Below are 24,310 nucleotides of genomic sequence, written 5' to 3'. Positions count from 1 at the left end.
TCACTTTTGCGGGCAAGTGGAGGATCTCTCTGTGATCACAACGTCTGTGATAAATCTTCCAAGACGTGGAACGCCTTTGACTTTTACGATCCGTCAATTACTCACGTATTCTATGACACCTTAGTCATAGCATTCTTGAATCGGGATTTATAATTTGTAACCCTTGAATAACTAAATACTCCCTTTTAGTCGAAAGGGTTCTTGAGATACATTTATAAAAATATATTTGCTTATTATCCGTTCTTATATCCCAGCGCTTTGCTTTCAGCGCTTTGGGATACGATTCGCTGAGTTTTCGCAGAGATTTGTATGTCGCTAAGCATTTATTTAAACTACTGAGCTATTCTCGAGAAATTCCAGTTTTGTATTCCATAACGTCTTCGCGAATCACGATCGCGTCCTCTTCTGATTTCCGTTGGGGCTAAGACGTCCGCACTTGCTGTCGCCATTCGGCTCCTTAATACGCTGGCATTGCACATTGATCTGTTTTACGTCAGGTACAAGAAGCTGGTCCGGTTCGTAACATATAATTTTAATATTTTTTATGTATTGAAATAATACAATGTATTGTTTTCGACCATCATGACGCATTGCAATAACCTGTTACAATGGTCTTAATTTAAATAAATAAAAATAATAAAAATATATATCTACATATGAAAATATACTCCGATATGATTTCACTGAATCATATTTTCGAAATTGACTTAAGTCCGTTTTTAAAAAAAACTTAAACTTATATTTTTAGCTGTCCCGGCTTAAAGCTTCATAATAATCATGATTATTTTATCAACTTTGATGCATTTTTGCACGTTTTTGAATTTATAATAGATACATATAATTGTTAACTTTCCTTTTCCGTTAATAATGTAAAAGAAATATGGGTGTTGTAAAATTAGGAAGGTATAAATGCATAAATTCTGGGAAAGGTGCAATTTTTTCGTCGTCCTAGCAAGTGCATAATGGCTAGCCTCCAACTCAACACGTGCGCGCGACCCTTTTTTTGCTTTTATTCATAGAAAGCAATATCGAGAACATTAAATAATTAAAAGCATATAAACAAAACACTTTTATAACATCTTAACAAAATTATTTTGACTTAATTTCACTTATTTTTTTTAATATTTTTTTAATTATTTTAAGATCGATCTCCTTTTCTCACACTTCCATGATATGTTTTTTAAAATCGGCTACATTTTTTGATTGTTGTTTTATGATTGCCTATAAATTTTCAATTGGGTTCAGATCGGGGCTGTTTCCTGGCCGTGTTAATAATGTGATTCCCATTAACTCTTTGAATTGCCGCACAGTAGCTTACCATTTGCTCCAAACAGATTAAATTTGGATTTGTCGGAGAAAGCCACTCTTCTCCGGTCTTTGATGGTCCAATGGCGATAAGCTTTTGCCCATTCAAGGCGATTCTTTTTCATTTTCTCAGTAAATAGTGTTTTTTTGCTGGTTTTCGCGCTTTGAATTCAGCTTCTCGAAATATTCGAGTTTGAAAATGAAAAATTCAAGCAATTCTGTTTGTATTTCAGCAGCAGTTTTGAATCGATATTTTTTATGATATCCTTTTCTTCGAGATATGCTATTATTTTAGATTTTACCGTGATCGACATCTGTTTAGATCTCTCCATGATTTTGGGTTTGTCTTTACATTACCGAGGCTAACGTGCAACTGAGGAGGCTTTACAAGTTAAAATATCTTGTATATTATTACCACAGATGCACTTGATCATAAAAAAATACAATAGAACGAGTTTTAAGGAAAGAATGCATTTCAATAGTAATAGAATTCGTGAAATATTGCATATGAAACTTTCAATTGGCCACAGCTGTACTTATATAAATATATTTACATGCATCATATCAAAGGTAAACTCGATCGTTAACGCGCGTTTATTTGATCCTTAATTATTCTCAAACACTCGAGCAAATCATCTTCTAGTTTACTTCCCGAGTTAAAATCAATACACGACGCATACAAATTGCAAATTGTCAACGCCGTTCAATCGATTGAGCTTTTAAAAAATGTATATAACCTTTAAAAATCGCACATACGAATACGGATACGTGCATACATATATGATTTCGTAGCGGTATGCGAAAATGTACGCTACGCGCTAATAAAGTATTCGCGCAATAGATAAGTGTTCGTCTCCGGAGCGACGGACTTTGGACTGTAGCTCTGCTATAAGTTTATTATTGCCGAGCGGTCAACATTTTATCTCTGCGCGTGCGTACTACGTAGTCGTTTTACCTTAGGTTTCGTACCTCCGACCGACGAGAACAAAGTCCGTCGCGAAATAGAGGAATCTAATCCGCGCTCTACGATATCGTACGAAATAATCGTGCGAAATCTAAAAATATACTTTCGACGCGCGTCCGTTCGTTAGATCCGCGAACTCTCCGCTAGGTATGCGATGCGTACAATGTCATTTTTATAATATTAACTCTTTGAGTCCTTTCTGGTTTTCACTGTCAACTTAAATAAAATAAATAAGAAATTGTGTTTTAAATATTTAATTTGTTATATAAATACCTCTATATGGCATAATAAAACAATTCTTATAAATAATAAACTTTTCTTGAATAAATATTCATTCAATATTGGCTTAGAGGGCAACACTTATTAAAAACACTTTGGACTATAAAGTGTTAAAATACATACGTATATAACAAAGGTGTAAAAAAATTACATTTACTTATTAGGGTAACGGGGAAACGACTGGTCAAAATTCGGTTTAGATGTGCTTCGTTCGATTCTCACATACGTGTAAGTCGTAATATTATTACATATAACCCTGTCTGCTCATAAGGTGCGTGGGACTCGCCAGTATGGTGCGTCAGGCGCACTATTTCAATTAATGAAATATAACGTCGATTTTTGGGTATTTCCTGTGCATGTCTTGAATGGCGTTTTTTGCAGTGTTGTAGACGAGAGTTTCAAGAAGCATATCTTATCAAAAAATATCACTTTTACTTGAGTCAAGTCGGGGAGAGCTCATTTATCGCGATAAGCCGGTTTTTTTTTGATGACTAATTTTAAATGCAGATGTGCCGTAGAGTTGGCGATCATCCTTCGGTAGACACGGGTCGGTGACGTTTTTATTGCCTATTGTGTTTTCGACAGTGTCTCGGGTGTCCATAATTACTTAGTTTTTCATTTTTTAAAATCTTATAGTAAAAAAAACAGTGCTATCGCTGAATATAGTGATTGTAATGATATGTTTTGTAATTTTAGTAAACGAAAACTGGATCCAAATAATTGTCGTCTTTTTATTTTTTAAATAATTTTCTACTCCCGATGCGGACGAGCGTTTCCAAAATACAACAGTCTCAGCGCTTGACCGATATACAGGCGTAATATTAATATTATCGTGCGTTACGTCTGACGGAAATTCTCTGTTTAGATTCGAGTACATATGGTGGGGCCTCGTTCCGCGAACCAAATTTTTTCCCAAACCGGTTATCGGTACGACCGTTTCGCGGCACAAAACGCGATTATCATATGGGAAATAAATTAATCGGTATCGCAAAAATGGTTTACATTTTCATTCGCCGCTGCTTCCTTATGCTTTATTTGGAACTTAGCTCTGGAGTTTTCGTCGTTGGGAAGTATAGACGCGCTTAGCTTTCGAACGGAAGACCTCTCGTTGATGATATATTATAAAGGTGTCCCAAACTTAACGAACGAAATTGAATTCAACGAACTTTCTTCGCTGTGCATGGTCATTAGGCTTCAGTTGTTGCGTTAATTTAATTTTGTAAGCATGGAGACACAAATCTTTTGAGTATACGCTGTAAAGAGCTTCTTAAAATTTGCTGTTCCGGGATTTTCACCAACACTCTCACGCACTGCTTCGATATTGACATTTGAACGGCTTGTTTTGGGACGACCAGTGTGTTTAGCGTCTCCAACTGATCCAGTCTCTCTGAATTTTTCAATTAATCTTTTCGCAGTTGACGAACTTATAACACTATTCCGACCATATTTTGTATTAAATTTTCGAATTGCGGCCGCCAAACTTTCATTATTTTTGAGATATTGTTCAATGATGAAAATACGTTGTTGTATCGTGTAACTAAACTCTCAGTTGTCAAATTATTATTTTTTCAGTGCTGCCAACATTTACTGCACAAATGACGGCAAATTCAAATCATGCGTTAATTCTAAAACACCCTAAATAATGCTGTTCGCCGTAAATACGAAGCTTGCGATTTATGTTCCCGGATGGTTAGTGCAACGGCACTTTAATTTATTGCATAGGTGATAACGTTAAAGAAGTAATGCTAGTTCTGTCCAACAGTTCAAGTGCGAGCGAAATTTTCTAAAAAAAATGTAATTCTCATGATCGTCTAATATTTTTATTCTGACTGTGTGCTATTTTTATTCTAACCATTCTGTCCCTGAATAATATAATTATGACCATTAATTTGTGTTGCCAATTACATATGTGCGCACAGGTTCACAAAATATAGATTCACCGAGCAGTGACTTTATAAATCGATTGCGTGATATGCTTTCACCGAATGAGTTAGCGAAAATTTACTTCTACTAGTGAAAGTATACTTTTACTGTAACGTATACATTTCGGGCTCTGAGGCCGAAGACTTTGCAGCTGGTAACATTCTAACTAAAAAGCGAAATATTGTCGATGGTAAATATTCCTGTAGACTGAGCGCTTGAGGAGAAGTGATGCTCTGAACGTCTCTGGTTCGGTGACAGTGTCTTTTTATATTATTGATTCGTGTCGTCTCTGGCGAATCACAAAATTGCAGAGATGGTTAACCAATCGTATCACTTGTACATATATTCGAGCAACGAAATATATTCACGCCTTGATTAAGTGAAATGTGCAAATGAACACATTCCGAAGGTTGATAATGCAATGGTGGTTTTTGTATTGTCTGTGCATCTTTTATTGTACAAAAAGTTAGTTTTTATCTGGTTTAATGAGCGTGTAAATATAGGTGTCTTTCAAATTTCGCAGTAGTGTAATATTATATTGTGTTTAGGCCTTTTGTCTAAACGAGTTGTTATTTCATTATTACTTCTGTCGTTTAAGAGACAGTGGCGTTTAACTGGCAAAACCAGCGGACCTCCGAAAAATATATAAAAAAATAGTCGTCACTTTACAAATTAATATTTGGTGCATGCTCCGTTCGTTTCTACGATAAAAGATAATAATGGCGATTATATATTGAAACTATCTCAACGTATAGTTTCAGTGTTATTTTATTACGCGATTTTAATTTTAAAGGTCGAAGATAAAACGCGAAGACCTCTAAACGAGAATGAGGTTGCAAATTGATAATGTTTAACGAAAGTTTTATGGCTTAAAATGTTCTATGATATCTTGTTTTTCGATAAAATTTATTCATAATGAATCGTTTTTTAACGCTTAATCATAATCTATGATAGCACTGTACTCTTATTCTCGGCACAAAGATAAGGTAACTCGATTTATATGTAAAATTACGCGCTGATTTTATCTTTGATTTTAAAAAAGAACCAATATTTTTTATATAGTGGCAGTCAAGCGAATAGGACGTTTTTGACAACATGATATTTTTGTTCATAAATGCTAAATTAATGGGTAATTAACAATTATCATAGTATGGAGTTGTATGACTTGGCGTGGTGTTGAGCCAATACATTTAATTTAAATAATTTAGAACCAAGATTGTATGTGGATGTTATGAAACGCAAAATGTTACCATACGCTAAAGAATACCTATTAAATAAATGGGTACAATGATCCGAAGCACAAAAAAGTGGTCCAAAGACAATATTATGGATGTTTTGGAGTGGCAATCGTGCCGCTTAGACTTATATCCAATTGAGTTTTTATGGCAGTACTTGAAATATAAGATTAGGGACATAAAAGTGTCAAATTTTAAAGAACTTCACACTCTTGTAAAAAATAAATGGGAGTTGATTCCGGCAGCAAAATGTCAGTATTTAATAGTCAATGTTAAACTGTCGTAACGTTGTTTTAACGACAAAAAGTTACCATGCAGAATATTAAGGGTATTATTTTTAATTTCATTTTTTTTCGCAGTTTTAAAATTTTTAATGTATACTTAAATATTTTTGACTACATATCTGTTCTGAGAAAGAATAAGTTGACTTTTCAGCCAAATAGACGCCGGAAAAGCTGGTAATATATATAAATTACCACATAATATATTATACATATATACAGTGGTGTGACAAAATAATTGGACCACTACAACATTTCACATATTTTTATATTTTAGGAAATAAATGTTGTGCGTTAGTAGGTGATTATTTTTAACAAAAAAGTAATAAATATATGTACATACTTATAAAATAAATAAAAAATGCAATTTTAAAGTAATTTTGTTCTATATAATAATTTGCGAATATCCTATTCGTTTGATTGCCACTGTATAAATATATAGTTTTTTTTATGTTTAGTAAAAAAATGGCTATAAAAATGCACAGGATTTGTTTTTGTATACTCGCGTGTTGTAAAGTAGTTTTAGGCCGTGCAGCGCTTTTTTTTTATATCTCAGTTAAGCTTGATTTTATTTTCGATCGCCCAAACATTATTATGCTCTATGTGGAATTAAAATAGTAAATAAAATTTCTAGTATTCAAGTGTTAATGATCGGTGATGCGCGAGGAAAAGGATCGTGAAGAATGGTCGGTTTCGAAACGACGCGCGTGGGTGAGTTTATAGCGCGCGTACCGTAAAACCCCGTTAAATCGAATACGAGGTAAATCATTTTTTCGAGTGTGAACAAATATGATTTTCATACTAAACTATTGAAAACAACAAAACATCCGAAGCTGTTAAATTTACACCTCAATGTCGCGATTGCCTCGAAACCGACCCAAATCTTCAGGAAACGAGCAAAGTTTGGAAAGGTTCTCTTCGTTATTGCTTCAAAGCTAAGAAGAAAAGTGGAACAAATGAAACTTGCTTCTTTTCCGACTCTTATTGAACTCATTGAAAATGAAACGTTACTTTAGTTGACAATACAACAAGATAACATCAGTCATTTAAAAAAAATTGTTATAAATTTATTGATATTTTCCCGACAAAGATATTTTTAAATATAATTGAGCATGAGTGCCATTTTATTTTGATATAAATGACATGCATGAAGATTTCATTGAAATGCCATAATGGACGTCTTTTCAGCTTTGTCCAGGGGGAGGAGCAAAAGTGGGCCAGTCTGTGGTCGTTTTTTTAGTATGTATTTTGATATCATTAAGGGCGGAATAGCGTAGTCCGTAACGTCTCAGACTAATAACTGAGGTAGCGGCACTCGAATTTTTATTTTAAAAAAATGCGGTCCCAGCTGCAGTAACATCTATTAGTTATCAATCATATTACATATAATAATCTATAATTATTAATATAGATGTCACCGATTCTCAGACTTTCAATTTGGTGGTTAATACTTACTTCTAGGTATTCATTATATCTGATTGATTTACGCAGTTCGTAAAGATTTACCCGTTGTAACGCATTGGGCTTACGCCTGTCAAGTTACAATGGAAGATTAAATAAAAAATATTTAAAAATCGAGATGTATTGTATTTCATTAAATGAGATGCATTTTTCTGGCCAAATTCAAGGGAGTTCCTGTTTAGAATCCACGTCAAAAGCAATAAAATCGTGCCGTTTTTTTTAACAATATTACGACTTACAATGAGTAAGAATATCAGCCGAATTTTGGCCAATAGGAAAAAAAAATAAAAATCCCCTTGAATGGGAAAAGTTCATCGCCATTGGTCCGTCGAAGATTGGAGAAGAGGGGCTTTCTCCGACGAATCCAAATTTAATCTGCTTAGAGCAGATGGTAAGCAACTGTGCGCCGTAGAAAAAGCGAAAGATTTCATCCCTTATGCATTAATCGATTCATCAAGCACTCACCCTATGTGATGATCTGCATGACAGCTTACTGATTGGGCTCTGTAAATTTCGTCCAGGGCACCATGAATGCAAACCGATGTAAATGTGGTAATTTAAAACATTGCGCGAGACTTACGCTTTTTATTAAAAAAAAATTATATCAGCGATAAAAAAGATAATTTTTCATAATAAATAAACGTTATATTTATCGAGAAAAAGCGTAGGTCTGAAACTATTATAATAAATTACGACAAATTAACATTATCGTCAGAAAGCCGTAACGTAAATAAAATAAACGATACGTCATTGTTTAAAAATAAAGCGCGTAATCTCGCGCGATTAAAATTGCGCGTCGAAGTCGTTATCCAAGAATTTGCTCTATTTTTCATCGTAAAATAGATCGAATCATATCGGAGCCGCCGCGCTCGACGTCGCTCGTGTCGAAAAAGGTACCGGTTCAGTTCTCCTTCGATTCCCACTTCGCTTTCTTCCGTCGAGACGTCAGTCGCTTTTCAACTTCCCGACAGGTATGTTTCGCCGACTTTTTGCTATGCTTATTAGCGTATCGCGTTCTCTTCCAGCATGTAACGTCATCGTCATTTTTCGAATTCGATTATCACTACGATCGAATTTATTATATTCAACTTCTTCATAAGGTATTTAAAGATAGATTATTTATTACTCTACGATTATTACATTCTAAGGTTTGAGTGTTCAAAGTGTGACATGTTTTCGTTGCATACGCGCTACCAAGGTAAAGACGCAAAATTCACCATTCCGGTCAATATATAAAATTTCGAGTATTTCGTTATTAGTAAATTTTAATATATGAGGTAGCTTAAAATCGAGGCGAGATTTGGTATGCAATCAGTTATCGCAAGGAGGGATTAAACAGCGAAACGCCGTATTATCTTAATTGTCGTTAATAAAATGGAAATCCCGCTTGATACTGAATAAAAGATTGCGCGTTTTCAATCACTAGATTAACGTTTAATTCGACTAAAATTATTTATTGTATTAATTTATTGAACTAATGTAGTTAATTGCTTATACTCTAAACATAAAAAAACTTTAATATTATAATTTATTCCCATCTACCCTTAAAATAAATTATCTCTATTTCTAGTATTAAATCTATGAAAACTTTATTTTCTAACTTATATATGAATACTAAATCATTGCTATTCAATATTTCTTGATTATCCAACCATTATAATCTTTCAATCATACTTCTACAACTAGTAAATCTATTTTTTATTAATAAACACTCTCATTGTATTTATACTGAACATATTTTTTATCCTAGATAATATACCTATTTTTATACTATTTTTTTTTTATTATGTTCCTTAAAATTTAATTTTTTATCTAGCATTATCATCTATGCAATAAGTTAAAGTGTCGTCTGCATTTTGCATTTTACATTTTTCCATATTATTAATTATATCATTAATATGTATTGTAAACAACAGTGGTCCTAATTTGGACCCTTGCATATTCATCATGAGATATTATTTTCTCTGTGGAATCAGCATATTTTATTTGAACTTTTTGCTTTCTTTTTTTCATATAAAAATCAAACCATCTTAATCTATAATTTCTTTAATAATATACTTCTGTCTACTGTTTTGAAATCTCTTTTGAAATCCAAAAATCTCACACTATAAGTAAATTTTCTTTAAAATAATTCGAATTGGTATTTCACTTTGCTCTTTTGAATTATAAAATTGAGCCTAGTGTAATTTTATCGCATTAATGATAATTCAAATATATCGGAGTTATCTTTTTTATTCCAAAGTGCGACTACATTAATTAGTATAAAATATATTATACTGCGAACAGTTCAATAGTGATCGCGGATGATTTTTGCGGCAGCATATTTATCAAATATACAATCAGTAAAACGAAATATAATCGTGTCTATGTCATCCCTGATGGTCGAATTGAACACTGGTTATAAAAATACTATTTAACTCTCACGCCGTATCGTTTTTAATACGAATCAATAACGTACTACCTACCTGTCTCTATTTTACTCGTGACTAAACAACGAACAATACTTCTATACTGTCAGAACGTTTAACAGGAAAATAAAAATAAATTCAAGTATTGACGAGATTAAGTGTGCAGCATTTAATGCGTTTCTTACTAGTAGCTTAGCTCAGACGAATGGAAGAATAGGTTTTCCGGTTATAAAAAATGATTATATATACCAATATCATTATTTTTTAAATGCGCGTTGAAGATAATAAGTAAATTATAACGAACAATAAGAACGAATAAGTAGCCGTTCATAGTATTACGATTTACAATAAGTGAGAATCAAGTGAAGCATATCTAAACCGAATTTTGACCGCAAAAACCAATTATCCCTTCTCAGATGTAAAAAATCCACGTCAAAAGCAATAAAATCGTGCCGTTGCCGTCGCAGTGTCGTTGTCATCGCGATTTTATTGCATTTGCCATGAATTTTTGACTTCTGAGAAGTGATAATGTTTTTTGTGCCCTCCTATTGACCAAAATTTGGTTTGAGTACACTTTAGCCAATACTCATATCAGAAGTCCGTAGTAATATCGGTAAGGATGGGGATCATATTTTTAAAATATAGTGCAATATCGAAGTGTAGACAAACTATTGAGCAACATTTGTCTGTCTTTACTTTTTCTACTTATTTTTTCCTGAGCGTTGAGTTGGCTTAGCTTGTATTTTGGATTTCACATAATGAAAGTTCTAAAGTACTAATTTTTTTAACAACTTTCATTAGGTTAGGTTTGGGTTTGAACAGCAAATGGACGTTTCGCAACTGTCAAATTGAGTTTCATAGACATTTAGAGCTGCATATAATTTCACCAACGCTTATCCGTTAAATTATATTTTCGCTAGTAAAAATGTATTCGGATTTAAGCATGTGAAAAAAATGTCATTTTAATTTCCGGGGTGGGGGGGAAGCAATAGTTGGCCAGTCAGCGGTCGTTTTTTTTAATATTTTGTTTATCAGGTGTGTCGATTATGACAATTTCTCTTGTATTTTTTTTTTGTAAAACGCTTTTGTTCGACTCGCTTTCTACTGGTCGATTATGCAGGATTCTCTACAAAGATTTATTCGGTTAAAAAATTATAAAAAATTTGAATGAAATAATAACACGTAGTTGTAGATCGCGACAAAAAGATAGTCAAAGCCATACTTATTATTTATTTTTCTTACAACCTTGGAAACTGTATTTTGAAATACGTCGAACCGACGGCGGCCATATTTTATATTTAAATATTTTATATATACTTTTTCTACGAGAAAAAAAGAAAAAGACTGATGATTGACTGTGTTTCTTATTAATTTTGTTGCAGAATCGTGAGGCAGTATGGCGGAAGCTCACTCCGCCGTCGCGTTCTCGTTCGCCATCACTCACGACGGATGGGATGTCAACTTTGACAGGGAGCTGTTGTATTTGGTGTGGAAGTCGGGCGTGAGATCGTGGAAGAAACGCTTCGCTCGCTTTCTGGTAACTAAATTTATTGCAGCATCCGTCGAAAAAGCTCTTTATCTCAATATTTACTCTGAACGAGAGCGCATACTTTCAAATATTTGCACACTGACGTGTACTTTTTCTTTTCAGAATAGCGTCCATAACGGAGTGTACCCCGGCCACCTCAGATCGCTGTGGATATTTTGGGCAGCATTGATATTGCTGCATTTTAGCGGTTTCACGTTTCCGTTCAATCTAGTCAATTTGACGTTGTATCTTTTACCCAGGTACTTTTTTTTCAACACGTATTGCGTTTTGGAAGTAGGAAACGAAAAGTGCGATAACGATATTTTTTGTTGAGATTTTGAAACGTATTATTTTTCAGTTAGTAATGGTCCGCGTTTTCGCTTTTCAGGTAGTAATTTTATCGTTTGTCATTTCAGTTCTACAGCGTTAATATGGCAGCTGGTGGCGTGCGGCGCGGCCGCTCTGATCCTGTGGCTCACGATCATATTCACGCTCAGGTACACTCTGAAGCTGCTGTTCGTCTACAAAGGATGGATGTACGAGTCCAAGGGCCCCAACTCGCCCGTGTCTCTGCAGACTAGAGCCTGGCTGGCGGCCGTGCGAGTGCTCGGCGGATGGAACAAGCCGCGGCTGTACAGCTACCAGGGATCTCTTCCGAGGCTGCCTCTGCCCAGCGTGGAAGATACCATGACGCGGGTATTTGAATACATATCGTTTATTATCTGTCTGATTCGATTCCAGACTAATTGAAAATATTAGGGGCACTAAAAATTTTGCCAGTCAGTTGTGTCCTGTTATCGCAGTCTGTGCGGTGTCTGCTGTTTGTGTTTTTATCCGAGGCTTTGACCGTAAATTTGACATCGCTCGGGTTGTAAACATACGCACTTTGAACGAAACGAACGACGACCTTTAAAGTGCCCTCTTTATCGCTCTGTTGAATATGTATTTTCATTTTGCTTACAGTATCTGAGAAGCGTCAGGCCTCTTCTCGACGACGGAAATTACGAGCGGATGGTTCGACTGGTCGAAGACTTTAAGAACGGAGTCGCCGTCAAGTTGCAGAGATATCTCGTCTTAAAGTCATGGTGAGCAAACTGACGATTTATTTATGAAAAATTAAGATCATCGTAACCTGACAAATTAACCTAACGCGTCACAATAGTAAGAAACAAAATATATAATAATTAAAAATATAAAATCAACAGTCGGACCAGGGCCGGCTCGAGGATATTCAGCGCCCTGGGCAAAAATTTAATTTGCACCCCTAAGTTTATTATTTATAAATATAATACAATGTAATATAGTTAAATGAAAATTAAAAAATATTACAATAAAATTTAATATACATATACTTAATAAATTTTACAATCAGTTATTTTCCGCAAACTTAATTTTTAAATTTAATATTAATTAACTTATTTTTTATAATATGTGAGCCATCAGAATATTCAACTATATTGAATGCAAAATCATCGTGTTACATTTTTAAACGTATAATTTAATGAAAAGTAGTGAAATAAATTTAATTTAGTTCAATTTAAATTGCATGCAAGATAATATTTAAATGACATTACCAATGAAGCTATATTCTCAGGGTCATTTTTCATTAAACGTCTAGAATGCGCATAAATTGACATCCCTAAGCGCATTTTGATTTTGCTCCTATCCTTTTCTTTCCCCCCGAAAAACAATGACAATCAACTAATACATATATGTATGTATATATACATGTGACAATTAACCTGTTCCCAATTACGGTACTTTTTTAAAAATGCTCAAAAAAACAGTGGTGTGACAAAATAATTGGACCACTCCAACATTTCACATATTTTGATTTTGCAAGAAACTAATTCAGGAAATAAATATTGTGGGTTAAAAGACTTAAAGCTCATCAGTAGGCGATGATTTTTAACAAAAAAAATAATGAATATACATATGTACACATGCTCAAAAGGTTGGTGATACTATACATTTACAGATTGAACAAAGGAGATTGTATTCAGTGTACAGCAATTTGTGGTCCTGTCAAAATAATTACGTTTTATTGTCTAATCCCTTTCTAAACTATCACCCATATCATAATTGTTAGTAATTGGTAATTTGTGGATTAATTCAATACAGTACGTTATTATAGCGAAGTTTCCTATAGCGTACGCGGCAGTCCCTCCTATAGCGTTCCCCCGTATAGCGTACTTTTTGTTATTGTTTGTCCTTTGACTTTGCTAGACGTATTCTGTGACAGGCAAAACGCCGCCGTGCTATATCATTCCAGGGGTTAATGAAGAAACTCATACTAATCGATTAGTAATGAGAATTAAAAAAAATGTTAGCACTTGGACAGCAACCTAATACGTTATAACGACATAAATGTAGACGAAAACGCAAAACGACTCCTCGGATGGACAAAAAATTTGTTTTTATTGCATTGCAAAATAAGCAGGTTAACAGCTATTGTAAATGATGATGGTATCGAAATATCTAAGAGAACTTTACAACGTCGATTATGCGAGGTGGACGTTATAAACTAGCGCATTAGGACGTTATAAAGTGGCGCACTTTCATTCGGTTGTGCGCTAACTAAAGCCGCTTGGTGCACAACCAAGCTCGGCCACTTTCCACTGGTTTATCGTTTTTATCGCCGCACTAACTTTCCTTAGGCTTTCAGCTGCAACCAACTTAAATTAATTACAGCTTTGTCAGCTTGGGCGTCGATCTTAGCGCAGTAATTGCACTCCAAGCCGCAAGATTTTCACGAAATAGCGTCTGAATTATTGTGTTTTATGCCTGAGTGATGCACGACACCCACGTCGTACAGCGAATCAACGGCCGTATAAATAAATAACCTGTCTACAACTCTGACGGCTCCTTGGTCTCGCAATAATTTCGCTCCGCCGAGTCGAGCATGTGGCTATAATAGCCGATAGGGTGCACATCGTTTTTCTGCACCTGCGATAGTACAGCCCCCACACCGTGTTCGCTAGCATCCGTATCCAAAATAAATTGTCTTTCCAGTTCTGGAAAAGAATATAGGCGCCGTCACTAATTATTATTAATTATTTTTTAACTGTACAAACGCTCAATTACACTTGTCTATCCACTTAAATTTCCTGTCCTTTTCGGTAAGTTCGTAAAGCAGTTTCGGTATTGTTCCAAAGTTTTTTACGAACTTACGATAGTACGTGTACAGTTTCCTTAACCTCACGATGGCCATAATTTTAATAAATAAAAAATATATGCTAGGTTAATTGGAATATTAAAATCTTTAACTACATCTCTTATTTTTTCAAATAATATTTAGCATCAATATATTTTGAACGCAACTGAAGAGTTAATTGCAAAGTAATCATATTTAAAAAATAAAAGTAGTAATATAATGGATAATAACATAATCATTAATTTTGCCACAAAGCTGAGATAAAACGTAGATAAAAATATAATTTTTTTAAATTTCCACAGGTGGTCTAGCAATTATGTCAGTGATTGGTGGGAGGAGTACGTCTATCTGAAAGGTCGCACACCTCTCATGGTCAACTCCAACTTTTACGGCATCGACGCGCTCATGATCCAAACGACAACTAACCAAGCGGCCAGAGCGGCCAACATTGTGTATCATTGCCTCGTCTTCAGACGGATGGTCGAGCGGCAGGAGCTGGAACCGGTAAGTTTTCGACGCTCGTTCGTCTCCGACTGGACGCATCGGTCAATCGAAACTTGCGTAAATTTCAGATCATGGTCCGAGGCACGGTGCCACTCTGCTCATGGCAGTACGAGAGGATCTTCAACACCGTCCGAGTGCCCGGCGTCGAGACCGACAGCATCGTCCACTACCAGGACAGCAACCATATCGTCGTCTACCACAAAGGCTGTTATTTTAAAGTCATCATTTACAGCGGGGGACGACTCTTGAGACCCGCCGAAATACAAGTGTAAATACTCTTATCTTTCAACTTGTTTCGAATTTTTATTTTGCCTTTTATATGAGTTTTGTCCCAATATTTCGTATTAAATGTCACTGAAGTATCGTTGAAATTTAGTCTTAAAAAAATATTTGTATTTATTTTCCAAGCTATTAATTAAAATGATAATTTTAACTCCATTATAGGATATTTTGAAACTGAATTAATTTTAAATTGTTTATTTTGAACACTTCATTAAAAATGCAATAAATATTTATTTTGTGTATCGTTATAAAGCACTATTTTAACACTTTACTTATTTATGTTCATACTATTTGAAGGCATGTATGCATACGTGCCAAATGAAACTGCAAAAATACAGTACAATTATGTATCAATTAATGTTAATTTTTTATTTCTACTTAAAACGCTACATAATAAACTGTGAAAACTAATGGAATAATTTGGCTCAGGCAAATGCAGGCGATATTAGACGACGAGAGCAAGCCGGCGGAAGGGGAAGAGAGAGTAGCGAGTCTCACGGCCGGCGAGCGGTCCCACTGGGCTCACATCCGCCAGACCGTCTTCAACAAAGGACACAACCGCACGTCATTGCAATGCATCGAGGCTGCCGCATTCACAGTGACCCTCGGTGAGACCCGCGGATAATAACTTTGTGATAGCTTCTTGCGTTTACTTTCTGTACATGCGATTGCGTATTCATTAACCTTGTGTGCGAATCCGACGTCGCATTTATTTCCTTTTTCGATTTGCCCGCAGACGACGTGCCCTATGAATTCGACAAAAAAGACCACACTAAGCTAGATGACTTTGGTCGCGTGCTACTGCACGGAAAGGGCTACGACCGGTGGTTCGACAAGTCGTTTACGCTCTGCATCGGATCCAACGGAAGGGTGAGGATTGTCGTCCTATCGGCCCGTATCGACTTCGAATCCCGATTTGATATTGACTTTATTGTTTCTAGGTCGGATTCAACGCTGAACATTCGTGGTAAGTTGCACGTCGATAAATAGAGCACGCAACGTTGAAAGATTGAAATCTTACGACGTCATAGAAGGCATGCATAGTTCCGCTGTCTTTCGAGTTATAACGCCACTAGCTGTAACATTTTTTTCAAACGATCCGCTGGTTTTTATCTATAAATTTAAAATATTTTATATTCCGAATTAAACGACTGAAGAAATAATGTTTAAAAATTTAACATAATCATCGATCATCTGAGAACGATTACAGCTTGTGTAGTTATTTAACCGACGGTGCAAATAGATTTATATGGTTTTTATATTTTTAGATTTGTTAATCCAGCATATCGCTCCCTCGGTAAATACTGTCGTAAGTCTTAAATAGTCGTTTTTGAGTTATGGGTATGGTTAGATTCCTTATTTGTATTTGCTAGCTAAATAAAATAGTATTTTTTACTGTCACGAATGGCAAAAAGAGGTTTATAATGTGTCTTAATATGTTTGTTTTTAAACTTAATAACATAAAACGCAAATTATTTTTAAAAACTTACAAAAAAGTACACTTTTATCCCACTTACAGAATTATAACGTAATTAATAAATAATTACTAGACGCTACATGCACTATTATCACTAAAAAACCTTAATTAAAATTTCTTTTTAGGCATTCTGACACAAAAACTTGCAAAAACAACATCAACATGTCAAGTTTCGCTTACAAAAACGCACATATCATGGCAGTTTTAAAAATCTGGACAATTTTATTTTTTCCAAATTATCACAAATCAGTCTGAATTGATTCATAATATGCCAATGTATTTCATTTCCACACAAGCCATATGAAAATGTGCCGATGTACAGCACATTATTAGTGTCCGAGAAAATGAGCTGATTTCAGCAATTCACGTATCAAAACTCTGATAAAATTTCTTTTGCTTAAAGCTATGCTATCAAAGAAAAATATTGTAATAAAAAGACAGTAACTGTAACTCAGTTGTGATTTTTTTAGCTAACTACGTTATTTTACTGAGGGTGTGATATATAAGACCGACAGCAGATCAATCTTTTTTATAGCATCGTCTGGGCGTCGTTATAAGTAAAAAATCACTAACACCAATATAATACAGCTTTTAAACGAATGGATTTGAACAGAGTTGCTTTTCTGAGTTTCTTTCTTGTAATTAATTATTCCTCTCCGATGTATTACATTATATCGTCACTTAAACCTGATTTTGAACCGAGTTAAGTTGATAATTTAAAAAATCTTTTTTAGACACTTGACGATAGTTAATAATAGTCCAGTCACATAAGGATTTAACCTCGGATGAAAAATAGAAAGCTGAAATTTTGCACAGACCTGTTTTGATGTTCTTAAGACGGTCTAGTCAATATATCAAAGGTCACAAAAATCGTTTTTTTTCCAAATATCTCGCTTCCTAAGCGTCGCATGTCATTAGATGCTTGACAAAACTTGTAGAGAATAACATTTTTCACAAGTTTGGGAAACTGCATTTCTTTATATGATTAATGGTTTTTGAAATATAGCGCGGAGAGCGGGAGGCACATACCTGTTTATAGGATAACGCTATGTAAACTATAGAGCCTGATCCCTAGTACACTTTACAAAGTTAATTATGTAATAAAAATATTATTATTTATAAATAATAAATTTATGAGACAACATTAATTAAAATTTTAAATTAATAAAATAAAATTAAATATAACAACAATTAAATATAATATAAATAACAACCTCCTAGTGAATGATATCAGAAGCTACTCGGTCAACCTCTGAATATCATCACCAGTCGGCATGCGTCTCAAGATTTCTCTTTTTCATCGTCTTCCTTTTCTTCTGGTCGTCCAAATTCAATTTCCGGATCATTATCGTCACATTTGACTCAAGGGCCACGGGAACAAGTTCACTTTCTCCATAAAAATCATTTGATTTTGATTAAGCAATGAGCTTGTCCTTAACACTGGCCACAAACTTTAGAGTATTGTAACCTTACTTTTCACAGTTTGCGCCACAGCCTTTCTTGCAATTGTAGAAGATTATATTCAATGATTCGACCGGTGCTGGCGGCAATAATGTTGTCGGCTCCAGGATCTCGTTCTGTAAAACGCACCTCCATTTCTTAGGTTGTAAATCTTTCCCTAACCAAGTTTGGATCTAAGAGTATATCCGATTGATATGCTGACGAGGTGCTTTACTTGTAGGTGGAAGAGATGATAATTGCACCGGTCTGTTGAGTCTTGTTGATTTGTGTGTACCTCAAATTTTCAATACTATTTTCTGATTTTGGAGCATGAAGACAGATTGGACACAGAAGAAATCCACCGTCGATGATGTATATTACATTGGGTATAGACTTAATTCATTCTGTAGATATTCCTTAAGATGATCGTCAAACTTTTTGTTTACAGTTACTCTCTTGAAAAACAGCAGTTTACAGCAACTATAGATACTATTTGCTTTATATTTGGGAAAGGATTGTGAAGGATGAACCACTCATCAAGTTTACTAACATCTGTAGTATCTCTTTCACTCGTGAATCTCTCAAGTCGATGTGTTGTTTCGCAAAGCCTAAAGAAATATTACAAAATTTCTTTATTTCCTCTCAGATAGTGTTCGTGGCATGCATGCCGTATACCCATTTACAGCTTATTTCGTCCCCGAGAAACTCCTCCTTCTGTCTTCATAGATTTCATTAGACTTTGTTCGATCACCATATTGGACCACTTTCGGAATTAAATTTATCAGTGCGTATTTCTGTGAAGAATCCATTTTCAAAGTTCTCAAAAGTTTTTATCCATTGTTTCTTTTAATTAAGTCATCTCTTGAAGGTATAAATATGTCGATTTGGTACAAAGAAAGCGACCATTTGTGTGAAAATATGGAAGCATTTTTTTTGCCACAGTAGTTTATACAGCGTTATCTGTTAAACGGATGCGCTCTTCACGCTCTGCGCTATATCTCAAAAACCATTAATCATACGAAGAATTAAATTTTAGTAAACTTTTAGAAAATTATATGATCTATAAGTATTGTGAAACATCTAATGACGTGCGACTTATAGGATGCGAGATATTTGCAAAAATACGATTTTCGTGACCTTTGATATCTTGGCTAGCAGACACTCGATCTTATGAGCCCCTTTTAAAACAAAAGTTTATGCAAAATTACAGCTTCTATCTTTATTTCGCCTTATTTGACTTGATTATAAGAAAAAATATAAATTCTTAGAAAAAAAATCATTAAAAATAAAAATGGATGCTATTTTTGAAAATAATTACTCGTTTTTACTTTTTGTGATAAAAATTCTTATCAATCATTTTGATCTAATACTAATAAAATAACACCAATTTTATGTAGAATTCTTATGGTAATATTGTGTTTCTCAATGTTTCAACGATTCGCTCGTTTATCTTGACACAATTGAAGAATGTCGATGTAGTGTATTAGTAAATTTTTTACAAGCACGATTTAGTAAAATAAATTCAGCGAAAGGAGACCTTTGTCGGACAGTATTTTGTTTACTTCTTTAACCGCTTACCGAATGCGACGAGATATCCTTTTTTCTTTAGACAATCAGCAAATAGTAGCATTATTACAATTTTTTCTCCCTTTTCTGAAAAATACGGGTAATAATTATAAAATACAACCTTAAGATTTATCTCTTTTTATTTAGAACCAACCCATGTTTTTATTTGCAACATTTTTGACTAAAATTGTCATTCTTAATGATTTTATTTTTATATACATATAATAAAAATCTAAGAAAAAAGGCGTTTTCGTACGCGGGAAGCAGTTAATAAAGGTCACCAAAGATCTCCTCTCTGATTTACGTGAAACTTTCACCGTCGACTACTTATCCGATGACTTTGAAATCTTCAGGGGAGACGCTGGAGTGATGTCGCATCTGTGGGAGATTGTAATCATGGAGGAAGTCACCAAAAACTTGTGGGTAACACGTACGCGCGCTGCTTGCGCGACTTTAGAAACGCGCGACTCTAACGCTCTATCGCTACGCTGCACGCTATCGTTGTATATTTACGGTTATGGGCCGAAATTCTTGTAGCACGCACGCAAATCTGCATGGTCGCACTCGGCGCAGGCTCTGGAACGTTTTCGACAACTGAAGTGAATATAACTCGGGTCGACTACTGAATGATGCATGTTCTATTTTGATAATTTTGTGCGATGAATGTTAATCGTACATATACAGGTTACGCGAAGAGATACACGGCAGCCCTTTCCGAAGACTGAAGGTTTTTCTGCATCATTTTAATCTTTATTTTGGCATATTTTTTTAGGGCCGATGCTCCAGTGATGGGGCACCTGTGGGAGTATATGATACAGTCCGAAATGGAAATTGGGTAAATTTCATTTTGTTTACGTACAAATTGAGTTTGAATAAATGTTACAAGTGCTCAATATCAACATCCGACTAACACGTCCGTCTACAGAACTAATTCATTTCATTTTCATGTTACTAGATTACTTATTTTGAGTGAGCCGACATTTTTATGAAATATTTGGTTAATAATCAATTTTTTTTTTAAATTTTAATCACATTAGTCGCGTGGAATTTTAAATACAATATCTTATAAAACGATACCGCGACCATGATTCGACCGTATAAAATATGTGGATTAGTTAAATGAAAACCTTAAATATGCTTTATCTCGTAATTTATTGAACAAAAGGATACAATTTTTTTAGTTGTCTCATTCATCTCATAAGAGTCGGCTTAATCTATTTACAGATTTCTTTGGTTTTATCGGTTGGCTCGAATAGTGTGCCTCTAACCTAGTCTTGAAGAGTTGTTAAGAACTCGAAACTTTTTAGTTCTCTCGCCATTTTATACTGAACTTTTATTTATTGATCAATTTCAACAGGCTTCACATCTTAACTACAAAAATAAAAGTTTCCATACCTTTTTATTGTATGCCCGATCGGTACTGCTACCTGTCATCCATTCTATAAACTATGTGTAACACTGCTGCCGATTTACATAATAATAGATCAGTGCTTTTTTAAGGTTTATATTTGTCTCAACCTCCAACTTTTTAGCGTCACTGTAATGCTATCCATTTTTTTTCCTATTGACTGTTCTTCGATTTGGAAATTGCTACATAAGTATAATTACCTCATTACATATTCGGTAGCATTACGAGTCGAGCTTTTTAATATGTTAGCTTATTTGAAAATGTAACATTTCATATGTACCGCTGACAGACCCAGTTGAGCAAGTCGCTTTGTATTTTTTTAGTCGTTCAAATCTATCCCCGGGATATGTAGTGTAAACATTACGTAGTCTATATATAAACCTTTATGTTTAGACGTAAGCTCTCATCGGTGTATACTTAGCGTGCATACATCACCGGAGAGAAAGAGAGATTGTTTTTTTTTTTATTAATGCCTAGTAAAAGAGTATTGTCGTAATTTTATTTTATTTTAAAACTTATATGCTTTAACCCTATCATATAATTCACTGCATTTTTAAAAAAATGCAAAATTATTTATTGATAACAATAAATAATTTTTGAATTTGAATAATTAAGTATTTATTTAGAGAAACTAATATCACATGCTAGAAAAATTGTTAACACTAGATTTACGAGTATAAATCTCAAAGAAGTTTCTGGAAATAAAAATAGTATTAATATATGTATTTACATTATTCAAATATTAAAAGTCATAAAAAAACCCAAAAAAATAGTGTCTGATACAAATTAAATCAGAAACCTAGTCAATTTGATGGGTTTCGTAAATGTAGTGTTAACTGAAAAATAAATCTAAAAATTAGATTTAAAACATATCGTCTGTGATGCTGCATAACCGCTGAACTACTGATTGCAATACTGCATAACTACAAATGAACTTTACAGGAGGTGAAAAAAACTTCATAAGTATTACATTTTGAAAGCTGTAGATGTTTAATAAAGTAAACATAATGCTTTCATTGTTTTAATCCTATAGTTTTTGTTGCGATTTTTGTACGTCAATTAAAGTAAGCACATAGACATTGTACAAAAGTCATCAAATATTAATTTTCGAATGTCTTCTGTAAACATATTACAAGCAAATTTCAATTGCCAATTTCATTTCCTTGAAGGTTTTGAAATATCTTGTACATATTTGTCACGACCTTTCTGAAACCTTAGTACTCTTTTCCCGTTATTCTTTTTTTATTACCTTACCTTTTCCACGTGTCCACTTCTGCCTTTCGTTTTATTATCCTTTGTGAAATCCCCTCTTGATCCATTGTTCTTTCCGGGAATCAGTCAATGTCCTCTAACTAAATAGACGATGACGTTACATAATGGGTTTCTAATAGGTTCATCGTTGGATAGCTACCGACCAATTTGTTTGTTTTAAAGCAGTTCTGCAGTATTGCCAGCAAACAACAAGTCATCTTGTCGCGAAGCAAATACAGCCTCCTATTGGTCAATTCAAAAATATATCTTTGCGAAAATGTACAGAGCGCGCTGTCGCAAAATCACAAATTTGCTACTTTTGCAGTTACACGGAATTGCAAGTAGTAGATCAGCGGTTATGCAGTATCACCGACGATATGTAAAAAGTCATATTAATTTATTACGAATAAAGCAAAAAGTCACCTCTAGACATTCAATGTACAATTCCTTTAATTTGTAATGAATTTTGCCAATAATTGGAAAATCAGGGACCGATATGTTAACAAATTACGACTTTTTAATCTTAAACAGGCTGAACTTTAGTTTTACCTCTTCAAGTAATAATATATCTCTTCTGTCGTGCTTTTTACACACAGTATCACCGATGATTCCTAGTTGTTTTGCTTGAAAGTACTCGAGCATGAGTTGTGAGCTTTCGTTTCTTTTCTAATATGCGCTTTAATTTTCATCATACTGTATACGTCCCCGCGTTTGCCTCGTATGTTTTGTGATGGTCGTATTCGGATAGATTTGAATGATGATTTTATGCAAAAATTCGCACGTATCGTAGCGCACGAGGTACGTATGAAACATTACTATTGTTATTGTCGCTCTTCACTTTCGCTCAATGCCGGCTATAATATGACAAACTATCGGGCAATTAAACAATGATGGATTTTTTTCCCGGAAAACAGATACAACAGTGACGGCAATGCGTCCGGAGAGGTCGTCGTCAAACCGCCGCCGCCGTCTCGCCTGCAGTGGAATCTATCATCCCAAGAGTACAAGGAAGCCGTCGACACATCGTACAAAACGTCACAGAAACTCGTCAACGATTTGGACTTGAGAATTTATATGTACGAAGGTTACGGAAAAGGTATAAAAACGTTCTCTTCTCCCAATTCAAAAAAATATTTAAATAAATCATTATTACTTAAAAACTGCATCAAATGAAAGTATTTCAATATTTATGTGAATATTTTTAAAAGAGCAAATTATGTATTTAAGGCTTCATGAAAAAGTGTCGAATTTCACCGGACGCCTACATCCAAATGGCTCTGCAGTTGGCTTACTACAGAAACGCCGGGCGGTTCAGTTTAACCTACGAAGCTTCCATGACCAGATTGTTCAGAGAAGGCAGGACGGAAACTGTCAGGCCGTGCACGATCGAGAGCGCGGCGTGGGTAAAAGCCATGGAGGATAAAAATTCTACGGTACTGCTTGTTTATATGCATTCATTCTAATTCATATACCGTCAAAACCAGTATTGACGTTGTCGAAATTTTGAGACGGTGAATCGCTTTTGAGTTTTCCACGTCTAATAAATTTCATTTCATATAGTATAAAAGTGACAAACCTGTTTTTTTATTTTATTTCAAATTTATATGTTGTTTTAAATATGCATTAAATACTAACTTTTTAGACGGAGGAAAGATGGGACCTGCTGATGAAAGCCTGCGACCGTCACCAACTTGGATACCAGGACGCCATGTGCGGGAGAGGAATAGACAGACACTTGTTCTGCTTATATGTTGTTTGCAAATATCTCGAAGTGGATTCTCCGTTCCTCAACGAGGTGCTCAATGAACCGTGGAGACTGTCCACCAGTCAAACTCCTCACGGTT

At 34.6% G+C, this 24,310-nt stretch overlaps 1 protein-coding gene across 4 annotated transcripts in view; it reads left to right on the top strand.

Annotated features, from left to right (window-relative positions):
- The window catches only part of whd (carnitine O-palmitoyltransferase whd), a 36,607-nt gene that overhangs the window by 10,939 nt on the left and 1,358 nt on the right, over positions 1-24,310 (top strand). Inside the window, exons 1-14 of one of the 4 annotated variants that reach the window (XM_088186334.1) lie at positions 8,295-8,419; positions 11,239-11,393; positions 11,508-11,644; positions 11,801-12,080; positions 12,348-12,469; positions 14,841-15,042; positions 15,111-15,310; positions 15,754-15,932; positions 16,061-16,194; positions 16,266-16,291; positions 20,580-20,642; positions 23,381-23,562; positions 23,694-23,899; positions 24,109-24,307. In XM_088186334.1, coding sequence (XP_088042460.1) covers positions 11,253-11,393; positions 11,508-11,644; positions 11,801-12,080; positions 12,348-12,469; positions 14,841-15,042; positions 15,111-15,310; positions 15,754-15,932; positions 16,061-16,194; positions 16,266-16,291; positions 20,580-20,642; positions 23,381-23,562; positions 23,694-23,899; positions 24,109-24,307 — 2,071 coding nt within the window. In that variant the 5' untranslated portion in view covers positions 8,295-8,419; positions 11,239-11,252. Of the gene's footprint in view, positions 1-8,294; positions 8,420-11,238; positions 11,394-11,507; positions 11,645-11,800; positions 12,081-12,347; positions 12,470-14,840; positions 15,043-15,110; positions 15,311-15,753; positions 15,933-16,060; positions 16,195-16,265; positions 16,292-20,160; positions 20,227-20,579; positions 20,643-23,380; positions 23,563-23,693; positions 23,900-24,108; positions 24,308-24,310 lie in introns of those variants that run through there. The other 3 variants (XM_088186331.1, XM_088186333.1, XM_088186330.1) reach the window with 3 other exon arrangements.

The sequence above is a fragment of the Plectrocnemia conspersa genome, unplaced genomic scaffold, assembly GCF_051122295.1.
Source record: "Plectrocnemia conspersa isolate PC_06_02 unplaced genomic scaffold, ASM5112229v1 ptg000005l, whole genome shotgun sequence".
NCBI lineage: Eukaryota > Metazoa > Arthropoda > Insecta > Trichoptera > Polycentropodidae > Plectrocnemia > Plectrocnemia conspersa.
This window is presented reverse-complemented; position numbering and strand designations above follow the sequence as displayed.